The sequence below is a fragment of the Nyctereutes procyonoides genome, unplaced genomic scaffold (genome assembly GCF_905146905.1).
Source record: "Nyctereutes procyonoides isolate TBG_1078 unplaced genomic scaffold, NYPRO_anot_genome, whole genome shotgun sequence".
Lineage (NCBI taxonomy): Eukaryota > Metazoa > Chordata > Mammalia > Carnivora > Canidae > Nyctereutes > Nyctereutes procyonoides.
In genome coordinates this window covers 55,892,666-55,910,203 of record NW_026575049.1, presented here as the reverse complement: position 1 = coordinate 55,910,203, position 17,538 = coordinate 55,892,666, and the positions used below count along the sequence as shown (strand labels likewise).

Genomic DNA, 17,538 nt, shown 5'->3' with positions numbered 1-17,538 from the left:
GGATGACAACTGTTGGGTTTAAGTTTCTAAAAGTAACATGTTAAATGTATGAATGTGAATCTATTTTACTAACCAGTATCAAGCACTTAAATAATCAGTGTTTAATAAATCTACAAATATGTAAATGAATTGGCGACAACTAAATAATGCCTCTTATTCCCTATATTATTTTTTCCTGCAGGGTGCCTTGTATTGTCTCCTTGGAAATCACAGTGGTGTATGTTTGGCAAACCTTCACGACTGGGACTGTATTGTACAGACTTGGCCAGCAATTGTTTCTTCTGGACTTAGCAAAGCCATGTCCCTGGAAAAGCCATCAATAGTGAGACTGTTTGATGATCTTGCAGAAAAGATTCATCGGCAATATGAAACAATTGGCTTGGATTTCGCCGTGAGCAAAACCATTTTTTTTTAATTCAAATTTTAGTGGATATTAACATTTACATTGTTTCTTATTTGTACTTTAGTGTAATCACTGAATTTGGAACATGGCCAGGAGAGAGCTGGGTTGTTTTCTACCAAGAAGCAAGGAAGGGTTATTACGATGTTGCATTTACCATTATCCTCTATATATCCATGGCCTCATTTTTTCGAAGAGTATTTTAGGAGGTCACTCTTTTTTTTTTTTAAGATTTTATTTATTTATTCATGAGAGACAGAGAGAGGCAGAGACACAGGCAGAGGGAGAAGCAAGCTCCACACAGAGAGCCGACGTGGGACTCGATCCCAGGTCTCCAGGATCACTCCCTGGGCCAAAGGCAGCACTAAACCGCTGAGCCACCCAGACTGCCTCAGGAGGTCACTCTTAATAGCTGAAGTCACAAAAGTTTGATCATCAGGTTCATAACTTATAGTGATAAAAATTAAAACTGGATGAATTGACAAAAGGAAGGTAAAAATACAAATTTCAGTGCGCTCACATAGATATAGCAAGTGAATGTGTACACACCTATGATAACTGAGGTGGATAAAAAGTGATGTGAGTGCAAGTGAATTGTCCTCTTCTCTAAAGTAATTATGTTTGACATCCATCCTTTGGTTCCAAAACCACTGCTCCAAACTTATTCTTTTTCTATTAAATAGTTCTTGCTATCTAAAGCTGTCATTAGATCATACTTTTTTTAAAAACAGATATTTATTTTTAAATAATCTCTGCACCCAGCATGGGGCTGGAACTCACAACCCTGAGATCAAAAGTCATATGTGCTTCCTACTGAGCCAGCCAGGCACCCCAGATTATCCATTTATTTATTTATTTATTTATTTATTTATTTATTTATTTATTTATTTATTTATTTTTAAAGATTTTATTTATTTATTCATGAGAGGCAGAGACCTAGGCAGTGGCAGAAGCAGGCTTCCCTGCAAGAAGCCTAATACGGGACTCAATCCCAGGATCCCGGGATCATGACCTGAGCCAAAAGCTGAAGCTCAACCAGGCGTCCCTTTATACTTTCTTTAAAAATTTTTTTTTTGAGGGGAGCCTGGCTGACTCTGTCAGAAGAGCATGTGACTCTTTATCTTGGGGTTTTTGAATTCCAGCCTCACGTTGGGTGCGGAGATTACTTAAAAAATTTTTTTTAAATCTTTTTTTTTTTATTTTATTTTATTTGTTTTTTTAATTTCCATTCATTTATGATAGTCACACAGAGAGAGAGAGAGAGAGAGAGAGAGAGAGGCAGAGACACAGGCAGGAGGAGAAGCAGGCTCCATGCACCAGGAGCCCGATGTGGGACCCGATCCGGGGTCTCCAGAATCACGCCCCGGGCCAAAGGCAGGCGCCAAACCGCTGCGCCACCCAGGGATCCCTAAATCTTTTTTAAATAAAGATTTTTAACTTAGTATATAATTCACATGACAAAAAGTTCACCTTTACATAGCACAGTAGTATATTGTATATTCACAATAGTATATTCCCAGGGTTCTGCAACTATCACTAGTCTAATTTCAGAACATTTCATCATTCAGAAAGAAAGTCTGTACCCAGGAACAGTCACTCCCATTCTCCTAGCGTCCCTAGCCCCTGGAGATCACGAATCAACTTTCCTAATCTGTAAATTTGCCTGGTAGGGACATTTCGTATATAAATGAAATCACACAGTAGGTTGTCTCTTGTATCTGGCTGCTCTCAGCATAACATTGTCAAGATTCCTCTATGTTCTGGCATGTGTCAGTATTTCATTTTGTGCCCTCGCTTTTCTTTTTTTTTTTAAGATTCCAAAGTCCTGTGTTGAAATAGCAGAATTACTTCAACAATCAAAAAACCCCTCCTCCAACCAGACAATGCTTAGTTCAGAAGAAATTAAAGAAGGACTTAAACGCCAACAAGAAAAGAATGCTGATGCCCTAAGGTAATTATGAATGCCTACTTCTCAACATAGATAGCATGGGTAGGAGGTTTTGAACATCTCTGAAATATAGATGTGCTATAAATACCTCATGAAATTTACACTTCGACTCTGGAAAAATACAAAATGTTAGGAGATAATATTATGAGGGTCCCAGATAGTTACTTTTAGCTGTAGAAGTGGAAAACACTATCTTAAAACAGTCTTAAAAAACTGGTTTTAGGGGCGCTCCTGAGTGGCTTAGTCAGTTAAGCATTTGTCTTCAGCTCAAGTTATGATCAGAGACCATATGACCTACTATTTACTATTTAATCTCAGCGTCCTGAGATTGAGCCCCACATTGGGCTCCCTGCTCGGCCAGGAGTCTATTTTCCCTTTCCCTCTGTCCTTATCTCCATCTTGTGCTCTCTCACTCTCTCTCTCTTTCTCAAATAAGTAAATAAAATCTTAAAAAAGAAATAAAAACCAAAACCTGGTTTTAGATTTTTGGAACCCAGGCAATTCAATGATAACACTCAGGCAGATGCCTTGCCGGCTTGATTTTGTCTTTGCCTCATGAATATGCTTATTTTTTTTCCTAACATGTCTGTAGAAGTAATAAACTATTACATGATAGCCTTTCTCACGTATACCTGGAATGCCATATAGGTAGACCACTTCTAACTAATTGATTACTTCTCAGAGATCTATTTTTGAATATCTGCTTGGGAAGAGTTGAGGTACTCAGTGTACTTAGCAATTTTTTTTTAAGATTTTTTATTTATGTATTCATAAGAGACACAGAGATTGAGAGAGAGAGAGAGAGAAAGGTAGAGACACAGGCAGAGGGAGAAGCAGGCTCCATGCAGGGAGCCCGATGTGGAACTTGATCCTAGGACTCCAGATCACACCCTGGGCCAAATGCAGGCTCTAAACTGCTAAGCCACCTAGGCGTCCCTGTACTTAGCATTTTTGTTTTCTCTCTGCCCTTCATGTTCTTTTCTCCACTGTCTCTCTTCATCCACCTGCTTTCACTCCGGCTTGGTTCCCACCAGGCCTTTTATAGTCTCGTGATGACACATAAGAAGAAGGTGAATTTGGCTAGAATTTGAATTTATGTTACATCATTTGGTGTTTATCTTACTACTGTATTAAAACAATAACTCACCTGAAGGTTTTTGTTTCTTTTTTAAGGAACTACGAAAATTTGGTAAACACTTTATTAGATGGTGTGGAGCAGAGAAATCTGTAAGTGCAATTTTTTTTTAATTCTTGCGGGTTTTATCTTAAATACTATTTATAGGAGGTTTCTATCCTGAAACCCATGAATGACTGTGTCTCAAAAAATTATAGTCTGATTCATGAATTTAGAAGAATAAGAAGAGGTAAACTTTGGGGTTGATGATAGGAGCAGTGTTCATCAGTATACCTGTATTAATCTTAGGAAACTTAAAACTATAATGTTTCATATACAGTTTTCTTCTTAATGTGGTTTTATGAGTGATATGTTTTGTGATTTTTTTCCCCCTCCCCTTTATAGGCCTTGGAAATTTGAACATATAGGCATTGGGCTTCTGTCTCTACTTTTGAGAGATGACCGAGTGTTACCTCTTCGTGCCATACGTTTTTTTGTTGAGAATCTCAACCATGATGCAATTGTAGTTCGAAAGGTAGATACTTGATTGTAGCTACAGTCTTGGGTTTGAGAATTTTTACCACATCTGAAGCCTTTAAAGTCTTCACAGGATGTACTTAATAAATGCCTTGAGGTGTATTGGTTTGGAATTTATCAGTTGATTCAGAGATGGTAATTCATCCAGCAAATACATGAGGACATGTTCAGACACTGTGCATTTCAATAATATAGCAGGGTACAAGTTTATAGATTCATGGGAAATACTGACTTTGAAAAATTAACGACAGGTATGAAGTGTTAAAGGAAGGGAAAGATATCTGAGTATACAACTTTCTGGTTTTATTCACAAAGTATTAGAGGTAGAGTGCAAGATGGAGCTGACCTAACCTGGTGCATTAGAGAAAGACCTTTCAGAAGAAATTTCTAGGCTGAGATTTGAAGAATGAGCAGATACTGGCTTAACAAAGAAAGGATTAAGGTTTACTAAGCAAAACTAGCTTGGATGAAAGTAAGAACTTCAAGTGTGATTCATTCCAAGTCAGACTTAGCACTCATATGGCTGTGCCACCAGATGTCAACAGGTGAGGTATTTATCTGATTTTGAAAGAAGCAGAATGCAGCTTCTGCTTTACTCAAGGCAGGCAACCAACCATTCAAGAAATTTAAAAATGTTGACACATGAACCTTACCTGTTTCTTTTCTAGATGGCAATTTCAGCTGTGGCTGGTATTCTTAAGCAGCTCAAAAGAACCCACAAAAAGCTGACCATCAACCCCTATGAAATGAGTAAGTACTACCAAATGTAATTACATGCCTCTCAGTCAAACCTGGAAAGTTTCTTTGAAATGTATAAATTACAGTTCTTGAGCTCAAATATTTTTCTTGACAAAGTATAGAAATATAGAAAGATATCAGCACACAAAGTATGAATATTATAAGGGGAAAATGGTTGACTTAGTGAAAACTAGTTATTAAAAGTATTTATAAAAATAAATGGACTCTTGAGGCACTTGACTGGCTCAGTAAGAACATGTGACTCTTGTTCTTGGGGTCGTGAGTTTGAACCCCACAATGGGTGTAAAGATTACTAAAAAATATAAATAAACTTGAAAAAATATAGGGACTCTGTCTTCATAATACATGTACCTTTTGGACACTCTCCACAAGTATCTACTTATTTATCTCACAAACCAAGCAATTCTATTAGTTATTTATCAAACTGTGTTCAGAGATTTAAATAAAAATAAAAAGTCCATTATCATTAATACATCAATATGTGAAGTGTTTCTCTCTGGATGTAGGTTTAGAGGCAACGTTAATTTTCTTCTTTATGCCTTACTGTATTATCGGATTTTTTTGAATAGTAATCTACTCAGATTGGTGATCAGAAAAAAACAGTGAACTAACTTGATTGAGGGGGTATATCATTTTTATTCCGCTCACTACCACATTTTTAAATCTCTGATAACTTCTGTGATGTTCAAACAGCTATCTTCAGTCTTCCCCCTCCTCACATTTGGGAGGGGACTATAGCTATGCAGCACCATCTCTATTGGGAACACTATGAAATGGAATTAAATTAACTAAATGTGGGAAAGAGTTTCATTATGCTGTCTACTACTACTCTTGTTTGTTAGGTTTTTTAGAGGGTGAGAGGAAGAGGGAGAAGAATCTTAAGCAGGCTCCATGCCTAGTACAGAACCTGATGTGGGGCTCAGTCTCACAACCCTGAGATCATGACCTGAGGCAAAATTAAGAGTTGGATGCTTAACTGACTGAGCCACCCAGGTGCTCCTAATCCTGCTTTATCATCACTTGAAAGACATATTTGTAGGACTCCTATTAAAGGGAATATTTAATGGTTCCTAAAAATACAAATATGTAGAGAGAATGTCAAAGTACACATGTTAAAATGTTAAAATTTGGGGCATCTGGGTGAAGAATATATGGGAGTTCTTTGAGCTCCTTAAGCCTGGAATTTTTTTTTTTTAAGATTTCATTTATTTATTCATGAGAGACACACAGAGAGACACAGGCAGAGACACAGGCAGAGGGAGAAGCAGGCTCCTCACAGGGATCCTGATGTGGGACCCGATCCTGGGACCCCAGGATCAGGCCCTGAGCTGAAAGCAGGTGCTAAACCGCTGAGCCACCCAGGGATCCCCTTAAGCCTGAAATTAATTCAAATCTAAAAAGTTTTAACAAGGGACGCCTGGGTGGCTCAGCAGTTGAGTGTCTGTCTTTGGCTCAGGGTATGATCCCAGGGTTCCAGGATCGAGTCCCACATCGGGCTCCCTGTGAGGAGCCTGCTTCTCCCTCTGCCTGTGTCTCTGCCTCTCTCTGTCTCTCATGAATGGATAAATAAAATCTTTAAAAACAAAAAAAAGTTTTAACAAAATTAATCCTTTAAATTTTGGTGAAAGGAATGAAGTATGGATCATACTTGATTTTTTTTTCACCCCAAATAATTAGCCCATTAGTGGATAATGCCTCATATATATGTGATCTTGCCTTGAGCAAATTTTTATAATCTTGTTATGAAGACAAGGTCACACCAGTACTGTGTGATCAAGAGTTGACAGTAATTATTGCATGGATATTTTAAAATTTACCAAATGTAATTGTCTTTTCCTTAAGGTGGATATTCTAAACCTACCCAAATTCTTGCTGGTGATAGGCCTGATAATCATTGGTTGCATTATGATAGCAAAAGTATACCAAGAACCAAAAAAGAATGGGAGTCAAGCTGCTTTGTGGAGAAAACTCACTGGGGATACTATACCTGGCCGCAGTAAGTTGCCTTGCACCTCATTATTAAACAGCTTATCTTGGATATAGTTTTGTTTTATCATTTTGGATTTCTGGAGAGGTTCAGAGGCACTTTTGAAGCAGGTGTGGAGGTCCTCTGCCACCAAAAACACACAATCTCTAGCTTTTTTCTTCTTCTTTTTCTTTTGCTCCTGCCAGTGCTGTGCCTGGGTCTTGCCTCGTTCTTTGTCTTTCCACTGACACTCTTAGACTTCCTGTTTTGATCTTTATATATCTAAAGACTCAATAGCTGTGCTGCATTATATTCTTACCTATCAGTACTACATATGCATAAACCAGCCCAGAGAAATACTTACTATCTCTTACTGTTGAGACCAGTGGCATACGTTGGTAGCACACAGTGACCTGAGAGATTTTTAAGGCCACAATTGTTAGAGATATACTCATATCCCCAAACTTATTAGCATCTGATTAGAGTTTTTAAAGTGTCTTCTAATGCTTTCTCTCCATGAAGCTCTATTTTTCTCTATATGTATTATAAATACAAACTCTTACTTTGTAGGAATATGGTTATTTATGCTGGAGTGGAAGAGCAGCCTAAGCTTGGCAGAAGCAGGGAGGATTTGACAGAGGTAAGTAAGCATTCTGTTCTCACTGTGTGTAAGCACTCACCTTGGTTCACCTGCATCTTACTCTTGGCCTCTGATTTTTTTCAAATGGAGTTTGTGGGATTTTTTCCCCCAGTCAGTGTATTTCAGGATAGCACTGGGTAAATTCTGGTAAATGTGTACTCACTTACTCCACCCCCTTGTATCCCCGATCCCCCACCCCACTGCTTTCTGTTAGGGCCAGTTGGCACAAGTCTTCATATTTAAGATACTCATGTTACTACCCCACTTTACTTGGGTACTGCTTTATATGGTTCTCTGCATGTTTCTTGTGTCCGTCCTATGTGGTAACAAGCTTCTTGAAGGCAGAGATAAAGACTGGCTTTTAGGTGGGTTTTGTAATTTGCTGTTGTTTGCTTTTAGTTTTTTATTGCATATAAATGATGAGTACTCAGTGAATAGTTGTTTATAGATTTAAGTTGAAACTCCTTAGTTTTCAATAAGGTTTATTTCTTTACCGTTTTGAAAGTTAAGGACTTATAGTGTCTTTCTCACTTAAGTTAATGATGTAGCTTTTTATTTTTTATTTATTTATGTGTATATGTATTTTTAAGTAAGCTCTGTGCTGTATGTGGGGCTCAAACTCATGACCCTGAGATGATAAGTCAAATGCTCTACTCACTGAGCCATCCAGGCACCAACTCTTATTTTCTAATTTAACAGTTTACCTTTTAATTTCTGATGTTTTATAAATAAGGAAATAATTTGTTGGCATTTACAGTTTAGAGGATTTTCCTAAATTATACACCAGATGGCACAATAGGACTGTCTTCAAGCAGACCTTGGTAGATTTTAATTCAGTTTGAGAAATGGAATTCAAACTTGAAGATCTGAAGGAAAACTTTCAACTATAATGGATTTAACATTTTTAGGAGATACTATTTTGGTTGTAAAAAGCCTCTGAGAAGTAAAAATTCTTTAAAACAAAAGTAACAGCCCAGTGTTAATAATCAAAACTTCACAGTTGAATTTTGATGTTTCAGAATCACTTTCTAAAATAGATCTTAAACCCTGAATGTTGTTTTTTCTTTAACTTTATAGGCTGAACAGATTATATTTGATCATTTTTCTGATCCTAAATTTGTTGAACAGTTAATTACTTTTCTATCTTTAGAAGACAGAAAAGGAAAAGATAAGTTTAATCCTCGCCGTTTTTGCCTCTTTAAGGTAAATATGTTATTTAATATCCCTCTTCATATAGCTTACTGACTGTTAGTTTGTTGGCTCATAAGTTTTAAAGTCAAAGTTGAGTTTGATCATCTGTTTTCATCTACAGTGGTTCTAGAAATGATGCTAATCAAATTGATCTTAGTTTAAGGTCTAGGAGTTTTGAGAAAAAGAAGCTTTTTAGTATGTATCTCTAATATCTAATTAACAGTGTAAGAAAAAAACTCAGCAAGACTATACATTGATTTGAGGTATGTGTGAAATTTTTAAAGTCAGAAGGATTATTAGTTTTGATTCCATTCATTGTATTTTACTGTGATCTGTAAATAACAGTATTTTTATTTTAACTTACAGACCTTGTTAAAGCATTTCTAAAGGGTAGGACACTTGGGGTTTTGTAAGCACAGTAGTGATGTAAATAAACACAAGCATTCTTAGGATTATAATGGAGATGATAGTCATTGGGGAACTGAAAAACTTTCTTTTTTTTAATAGGGCATATTCAGAAATTTTGATGATGCGTTTCTGCCAGTTCTGAGGCCCCATTTAGAACGTTTGGTTGCAGATTCACATGAAAGCACCCAGCGCTGTGTTGCAGAAATTATAGCTGGTTTAATCAGAGGTTCTAAGCATTGGACATTTGAAAAGGTGATGTATTTGTACAGCATGTTCCCTGTTAAAGCTATAATATCCTTGGGGCAGCCCGGGTGGCTTTGGCCCAGGGCGTGATCCTGGAGACCTGGGGTCGAGTCCCACGTCGGGCTCCCTGCATGGAGCCTGCTTCTCCCTCTGCCTGTGTCTCTGCTTCTCTCTCTCTGTCTCTCATGAATAAATAAACAAAATCTTTAAAAAAAAAAACAAACACCATAATATCCATTTTTGTAGCAGTTCCCAACACAGCAAATATTAATACTTAAAACATGAAATGTTCAAATTCCATATTGCTTTTGAGTATAGGTCACAAATCAGTGGTGTACGGGCAACATTCAGTATCTTTTAAATTTTGTAATTATTTACCAGCATTAGGGGAAGAACCCTAAAAAAAGATTTCAGTTTCTCTTGATCAGTGAAGAGATCCTGGAACTGGTCCTGCATTATTGCACATTAACAGTTGGCTTGTGTGTTGTGTATGGGCTTCTCCCTTCATGAGGCACACTCTCTGGCTTCTCATTAAATCCTTTCTCTTAGCCTCCTTGCTCTTCTACATTACTCATTTGGTCTCATAGACAGTTTGACATCCTTTTTTTTAGTATCCCTCTTCTTAATTGCAAGATTTCATTTTACACACTTGTCCTAAGGTTAGTTTCTTAGCAAAATGCACTAGATTGAAAATAACTAGACTGAAAATATCCAGAATGCCAAAATACAAGGTAGGCCACCATATCCTCAGAGAAAAGATGCAAACACTGGTTTTAGCAGACTTTATTACACATAAGTTTTGGACTGTGAACACTTTTTAATATATTAATTTAGTTATACATGTTCAAGTCGCTTATTAGATAAAAGTATTTGTTGATTTATAATATTGCCTTTTTCTTGCTCACATAACATGAAACAGTTTTGTTTAAACATGTCACACATTTCTTTGTCATTCTTTGTCATTTTTTAGTTACCTCTTTTCCAGAACACCCCTCCTTTTTTGATAAGTTGTTTAAGATACAGCTTTTCTGCTCTCCTCCCCTACCCCCTCCTTTCCCTCCTTCCCTTCCTCCTCCTCCTCAACGCCTGATGGTTCCACTGGAAATTTTATCTCAAGCCTCCCTCCCCATTTGTCCTGTATAGGTCCTTTTGACTAAAGTGCAGTCCATGGATCTGCAGGATGGGTATCACTTGGGAACTTGTTAGAAAAATAGGATCTCAGGTCCCACCTTGATCTAATGAATCAGAATCTGCATTTTATCATGATCTCAAGGTGATTTGTATTCTCAATAAACTGTGAGAAGCATCTATACACATATATTCGCAATCTCTGTGTAACTGAACACTTTTTAAAGACTATTTATAGTAATCCCAAGCTTGGAATTTGAAGATTATACTTTAGGCTAATACTAAATTGTATTAAAAAGTCCTTGCTTCCCTGTATTAGGACTTAATCAAGTGACCCCAATAAACATGTGAAACTTAGAAAAATAATTGAGGTTTTGTTTCACTCCAGTGTACTTTGTTACTCAGAATTTTTGAAAGGAAATTTTTCAGTAGAGATTTTGTAATGAACCATATAAGGCATGCATCTATGCATCTCCTCTTTTTTTTTTGAAAGATTTCTATTTATTTTTTATTTATTTATTTATTTATTTATTTATTTATTTATTTATTTATTTATTTGATTTCTTTTTTATACGTGGGTATTTATGATGATAAAATGGTGAAGTTACTTTCCTGGATTATTTGCTAAGAATTTAAATAAGTATCAGGTCATGTGTTTGTATGTGTGTATTTCCAGGGAACGATAGTTGAAGAAAAATGTTCTGAGTATTATTAACTTTTTCCCATATATTTTGTTTTGAGTAGGTAGAGAAGCTTTGGGAGCTTCTTTGCCCTCTGCTTAGAACAGCATTATCCAACATTACAGTAGAAACATATAACGACTGGGGAACGTGTATAGCAACATCCTGTGTAAGTTCTGCTTCTTTTTGTGTTTAACTGATCTATTTAAACTGTTTTATACCCTTTCTCAAAACCTGGGAAATCTCATTATACCTCTTGAGTCTTGAAATTTTCTTCAATGTTTTGTCATCTTCTGTAATTAAAGATGGTTCTCTTTAAGCTTTCAAATAAGCCTTGAGTGGAAACTCTTAAGTGATTATTACATCTTCTCTGTTATAGTAATGCATTCTTAGATGAAATGGCAAATCATATCACATATCTGGAAATGCAACTTACATATACTAAAAAGCCAGATGATACAAGTTTTTAGGTGTTATTTTCCACGCTAAATATGTCCATAGCATGAACTCTTTTTGGATTTGACTAACCTATGGGTTTTACCTTTTCTTCCATTATATTTATTTATAATATTTCTAAAATAACAGGATGTAGTTTATATACAGAATTCTAGGGTCCCTGTTTTAATTGCTATTTTATATTTTCACCACAGGAAAGCAGAGATCCCCGGAAACTTCATTGGCTTTTTGAGCTACTGTTAGAGTCACCATTGAGTGGTGAAGGAGGATCCTTTGTAGATGCATGGTAAATAAAAAGAAAACTTAGAAGGTTAACAAAAGATTTTTCAACAAAAGATAACTGCTTTGCTTTTGATGTATAAATGGAAGTGAACTCCTAAAGTGTACTCCTAAAGGCTTGATAATGTAACTATTTTCTTCTGAGAGATGAGTGAATCAATTCGGTACAATTTATGATACTAAGTAGAGTTCTCAGTTGGGAAGAAGTAGAAATAGAGACCAATGTAATTTAGATTCAGCCCTTTCTGCTGTTGGGACAGCTTTTTTATCCTGTGACAATACTAACTTCCTCATCACATCATCTCATTTGTCCCTGTCCCTTATTAAGAAAAAAACAGAGTAATCCTTCAAAGGAAAAATATTCTTGGTGGGATAGAAGGAGTTGGAAAAAATTGGTAGGCTAGAGAAGGAAATCTAGGTAATCCTTAACAAGAAGAATAGGCTATTAGTATTAATTAGTGGGGAAGGTTCTGATTAAAAATCAATGACTGGGGATCCCTGGGTGGCGCAGCGGTTTAGCGCCTGCCTTTGGCCCAGGGCGCGATCCTGGAGACCCGGGATCGAATCCCACGTCGGGCTCCCGGTGCATGGAGCCTGCTTCTCCCTCTGCCTGTGTCTGTCTCTCTCTCTCTCTCTCTCTCTCTCTCTCTCTCTCTCACTATCATAAATAAATTAAAAAAAATAAAAATAATCAATGACTGTTCTCAAGTCAGTATTGCTCTTGATTGTATGCTAGTGGAGAGAAAATGAGAATAAAGCAAAAATGCGATAAAAATAAAGTAATCTTCATTAACGTACTGTTTTGAATTGTTGGTTTTATTTTGTATTAGGTGAGAAAATGTAACAATTTTAAGTAGACTATAGATTCCATGAGTCTGTACTGTCATATGTAAAGCAGGGAAGGGCTCTAACACAACTCTACTGTGCTTTAATTCTAGTCGACTCTATGTACTACAAGGTGGCCTTGCCCAGCAAGAGTGGAGAGTGCCTGAGCTCTTGCACAGACTACTGAAGTACTTGGAACCCAAACTCACCCAGGTTTACAAAAATGTCAGGGAAAGAATAGGGAGGTGGGTATTCTTTTCTCTTTGGTATGGTACACTTCTTGAGTTCTTTTTTTATTAAGCTTTAATATCTAATAGTGCACACCGGTTATTTTACTATTGAGTTTTGTGGGTCCTCCTCTTCAAATTTTGTTTTTATATTGTGTTTGGGACACAAGAGGCTGTGGTGTGAAAGAAGACATCAGTAAGCTCATAAGCCAGAGGGGATTATTCAGCTGGTTCTCAGTGCCTCCAAATTACACATGCAGCACAAGAGACCCTCCCTGGGAGTCATCGTTCAAATATTTACTTTGCTTAGATCATCGCTTTTAAACCTTAGTTTTATTGATAACATGGGATCTCTTCTCATTATATATTTCATTTTGCAGTGTGCTGACCTACATATTTATGATCGATGTTTCTTTGCCAAACACTGCGCCAACAGCATCCCCACGGGTCCCTGAGTTTACTGCTCGAATTCTAGAGAAGTTGAAGCCCCTCATGGATGTAGATGAAGAAATTCAGAACCATGTTATGGAAGAAAATGGAATTGGTGAAGAAGATGAACGAACTCAGGGCATTAAACTCTTAAAAACTAGTGAGTGTCTAAAATTAATAGAAACTCGCTTGAAAATAAACATTTATTACCAGGGGAAAACAAAACAAAACAGACATTTGTGTAGATTATCCTTTTGGGGCTGTTAGGATTTCCTATTTTTTTGTTGTGGTAAAACATATATAATACAAACTTTACAGTTGGGTGGCATCAAATACGTTCACATTATTGTACAACTATTGCCGTCGTCCATCTCCAGCACTCTTCATCTTGTAAAACTGAAGCTCTGCACCCATTTATCTGTAAATACCCTTTCCCACCCTTCCCACCCCAGGAGCCACCATTTTTTGTCTCTGAATCTGCCTGTTCAGGTGCTTCATATAAGTGGAACCCTACAATATTTATTCTTTTATGTCAGGCTTTTAAATTCTGCATAGTGTTTTCAGTATCCATCCATTTATCTGTTAATGGACATTTAAGTTGTTTATGCCTCTTGGCTACTGTGATTTTTGCTGTGAGCAGTGATATAGACGTATCTGTTTTGAGTCCCTGTTTTCAATTCTTTGGGTTATTGGAAATAGACTCGCTGGACAGATGGTAATGCTGTTTAACTTTTTTAAGAGCCACCAAGTTGTTTCCCTCAGTGGTTGCACTCTTTTATCTTCCAACCAGCATTGCAAGAGGGTTACAGTTTTTTTCAGACTTATCCCAATACTTGTTTTCTGTTTTTATGACTTATAACTATCCAAATGCATGTGAATGAGATACCCTGTGGTTTGGATTTGCGTTTCCCTAATGATTAGTGGTTAAACATCTTTTCATTGTTTACTTGCCCTTTTTTTTTTAATCTTTTTGAGAGAATTGTCTACACATTCTTTGCCAATTTTTGAATTAGGTTGTTAATGTTGTTGAGTTATAGTTCTTTACATATTCTGGATATCACCCCCTTATCTGATAAATGATTTGCAAATATTTTCTCACTCAGTGGGTTGTCTTTTCACTGTCTTGGTATAGTATCCTTTGATGCACAAAAGTTTTTAATTTGGATGAAGTCAAATTTATTTTTTCTTTTGTTAACTTTGCTTCTGGTGTTATATCCAGGAAATCATTGCCAAATCCAGTGTCACGAAATTTTTCCCTTAAGTTTTTTTCTAAGTTTTATACTTTTAGTTCTTAAGTTTAGATCTTTAATCCATTCTGCATTAATTTTTTTTATATAATGTAAGATAAGAGCCAGCTTCATTCTTTTGCACAAGGATGTTCAGTTTCTTAGCACCATTTGTTGAAAAGACTCATTTCTTCATTGAATGTTTTTGGTGCTCTTCCTAAAATTACTTGGCCATGTGTATGAGGGCTTATTTCTGGACTCTAGTTTATTCCATTGGTATGTATGTTTATCCTTATGTCAGTGCTGCACTATCTCGATTACTGTAGTTTGTAGTAAGTTTTGAAATCTGTGAGTCCCTCAGCTTTGTTCTTTTTCAAAATTGTCTTGGTTATTGGGGTGTCCTGTTTCTGTATTTAAAATTTTTTCAAGCATTCGAAGTATAAGCAACTAAATTAGCTACATTTTTGCTATTTTGGATTATCGCAGTTTCATTTTAATTTGTAGTTGGTGTTGGTTGGTATTTAATAGGCTATAAATTTATTGATACATTTTTTTTGAGAATGACTTCAGTACCCTAGTTGATTGACACCCTTTTTTCTGGTTCTCGTCATAATGCTGTTTAGTGTTAAATTTATGAAGGAACACAGATAATTTTTTTTTCTCTTAACATTGAAAAGTTAATTACCAGAGTTATCAGAGTGGCTCTCTGAAACTAGCGCTACAGTATTTCTACTTTGTGGTCTCTAACTCTATAGCAGAGACTGATTCTGCATGTTTATTTTCAAATAGTATTGAAATGGCTGATGGCCAGTGCAGGAAGATCCTTCTCTACAGCAGTCACAGAACAACTTCAGCTTCTACCTTTGTTTTTTAAGGTAAGTTTATGGCTGAAATTAAGAATGCATCCCCCTGTGTTAACTAACTGAAATTTAAATAAAAACTTGGATAGTTGGGAACCCTGGGTGGCGCAGCGGTTTAGCGCCTGCCTTTGGCCCAGGGCGCGATCCTGGAGACCCGGGATCGAATCCCATGTCGGGCTCCTGGTGCATGGAGCCTGCTTCTCCCTCTGCCTATGTCTCTGCCTCTCTCTCTCTCTGTGACTATCATAAATAAATAAAAAAATTTAAAAAAAATAAAAATAAAAAAATAAAAAAATAAAAACTTGGATAGAAAAAAAGAATGTATCCCCTTCTGACCTCCCCAGGGAATTTATATTTATCAGCTGATAGTGGATGGTTTTTCAGACTGTGTATGGCTTAGTTGGATCCCTAAGTAGAATAGTCACAGGAAAATCATTAGGAGATAGCAGTTTAATATTTGTTGAAATAATCTTTTTAGTATTTTTCTTTAAGATTTTTAAATTTATTTATTCATAAAGACAGAGAGGCAGAGACACAGGCAGAGGGAGAAGCAGGCTCCATGCAGGGAGCCTGATGCGGGACTCGATCCCGGATCTCCAGGATCACACCCCAGGCTGCAGGCGGCACTAAACTGCTGCGCCACGGGGGCTGCCCTAATCTTTTATTTTATTTTTTTTTTTAAGATTTTATTTATTCATAGACACAGAGAGAGAGAGGCAGAGACACAGGCAGAAGGAGAAACAGGCTCCATGCAGGAAGCCTGATGTGGGACTCGATCCTGGGTTTCCAGGATCACACCCCAGGCTGCAGGCGGCGCCAAACTGCTGCGCCACCAGGGCTGCCCCTGCCCTAATCTTTTTAGTATTAAGTCAGACTAGGATCTTGACAGATACAGGAAAACTTTACAGACAGAACATTGTTACTTGATAAACAATTTCCAAGTTTAGGAGAATATTGACAGCTAAAAAAAATAAGCCACGGTGACATTTTCTGAATATAGCTATTTCTGGTTTATTTTACTCAGCGTATAATAAACCTGAATACTTACTGTATATTGTACTTACACATACAGTATTTGTAACTGTACAGTATTAAATGGGACTATAATTGCTTCAAACAAATAACCTGTAGAAGTAACTTGTTTCTGGTGATCCTCTGCAGACACTGAAGTTTGATTTGAATTGATGAAAGTGTAGCCTGAGGTGGTTCTGATTACTCATCTAGGCAGATGATGAAGCTAATAAAACTAAGGTCACAGATCAATATATTGGCAGTTAGAATTTGCAGTCATACTATGGTTAGGAAAACAGGCTAATTTCATTGCACATTTGGAAGGCTTGGCACAAACCTCACCACTACTTGATAGTTCTTGTTTGGTACAGTTATTATTTAAGAAGGAGCACCCTCGTTACTCTTATTCAGCAAATGGTATGTTAAACTTCAGATTTGCCACGGCATACTTTGTCTTCAGGAAATCTGAAAAAGATCACTCTACTGGTAATTTTCAAAGGATTCACCACTAAAATACTTCTAAGAATGCTATGTAGGGCAGGATGCCCGGGTAGTTCAGCGGTTGAGCATCTGCCTTTTTTTTTTTTTTTTTAATTTTAATTTTATTTTTTATTTTTTTATTTTTTTTATTTTTTTTGAGCATCTGCCTTTGGCTCAGGTCATGATCCTGGGGTCCTGGGATCGAGTCTGGCATTGGCTCCCTGCATGGAGCCTGCTTCTCCTTTTCTGCCTGTGTCTCTGCCTCTCTCTCTCTCTCTCTCTCTCTCTCTCTCTGTGTGTGTGTGTCTCATGCATAAATAAAATCTTTAAAAAAAAAAAAAAAAGAATGCTGTGTAGGGTCTGAGACCCATGAGTACCTCTGAGATCTTTTGGGATAAAAGAGTGGACAGTAGCTATTAATGTATATAGAATCCTTGTTACTTGTAAGTCCTTGGTGTAGATAGGGTTTCTCTTGAGGGCAGTGGTGCTTAAACTTTTTTCCACTGACACATATGCAGTGGATACCGAACATAGACTGTATGTTCATAAATGGGTAATGTGCAGTGAATGTTGGGATAGTTGGAGTTCTACCCTGATTCTTTCACTCAAAATAAAAAAAGAAAAAAAAAAATCAGGGGTGCCTGACTGGCTCAATCAGAAGAATGTGCAACTCTTGATTTTGGGGTTGTGAGTTTGAGCCCCACATTGGTTATAGAGATAGCTTAAAAATA

The 17,538-nt window shown here is 36.9% G+C and overlaps 1 protein-coding gene across 1 annotated transcript in view; it reads left to right on the top strand.

Moving 5' to 3' along the window:
* The window catches only part of PSME4 (proteasome activator subunit 4), a 107,583-nt gene that overhangs the window by 71,632 nt on the left and 18,413 nt on the right, over nt 1-17,538 (top strand). Inside the window, exons 28-41 of the mRNA XM_055327991.1 lie at nt 182-391; nt 2,215-2,351; nt 3,522-3,575; nt 3,868-3,997; nt 4,668-4,749; nt 6,601-6,754; nt 7,295-7,364; nt 8,442-8,567; nt 9,063-9,215; nt 11,079-11,183; nt 11,665-11,756; nt 12,688-12,819; nt 13,182-13,390; nt 15,246-15,331. Coding sequence (XP_055183966.1) covers nt 182-391; nt 2,215-2,351; nt 3,522-3,575; nt 3,868-3,997; nt 4,668-4,749; nt 6,601-6,754; nt 7,295-7,364; nt 8,442-8,567; nt 9,063-9,215; nt 11,079-11,183; nt 11,665-11,756; nt 12,688-12,819; nt 13,182-13,390; nt 15,246-15,331 — 1,740 coding nt within the window. The remainder of the gene's footprint in view (nt 1-181; nt 392-2,214; nt 2,352-3,521; nt 3,576-3,867; nt 3,998-4,667; nt 4,750-6,600; nt 6,755-7,294; nt 7,365-8,441; nt 8,568-9,062; nt 9,216-11,078; nt 11,184-11,664; nt 11,757-12,687; nt 12,820-13,181; nt 13,391-15,245; nt 15,332-17,538) is intronic.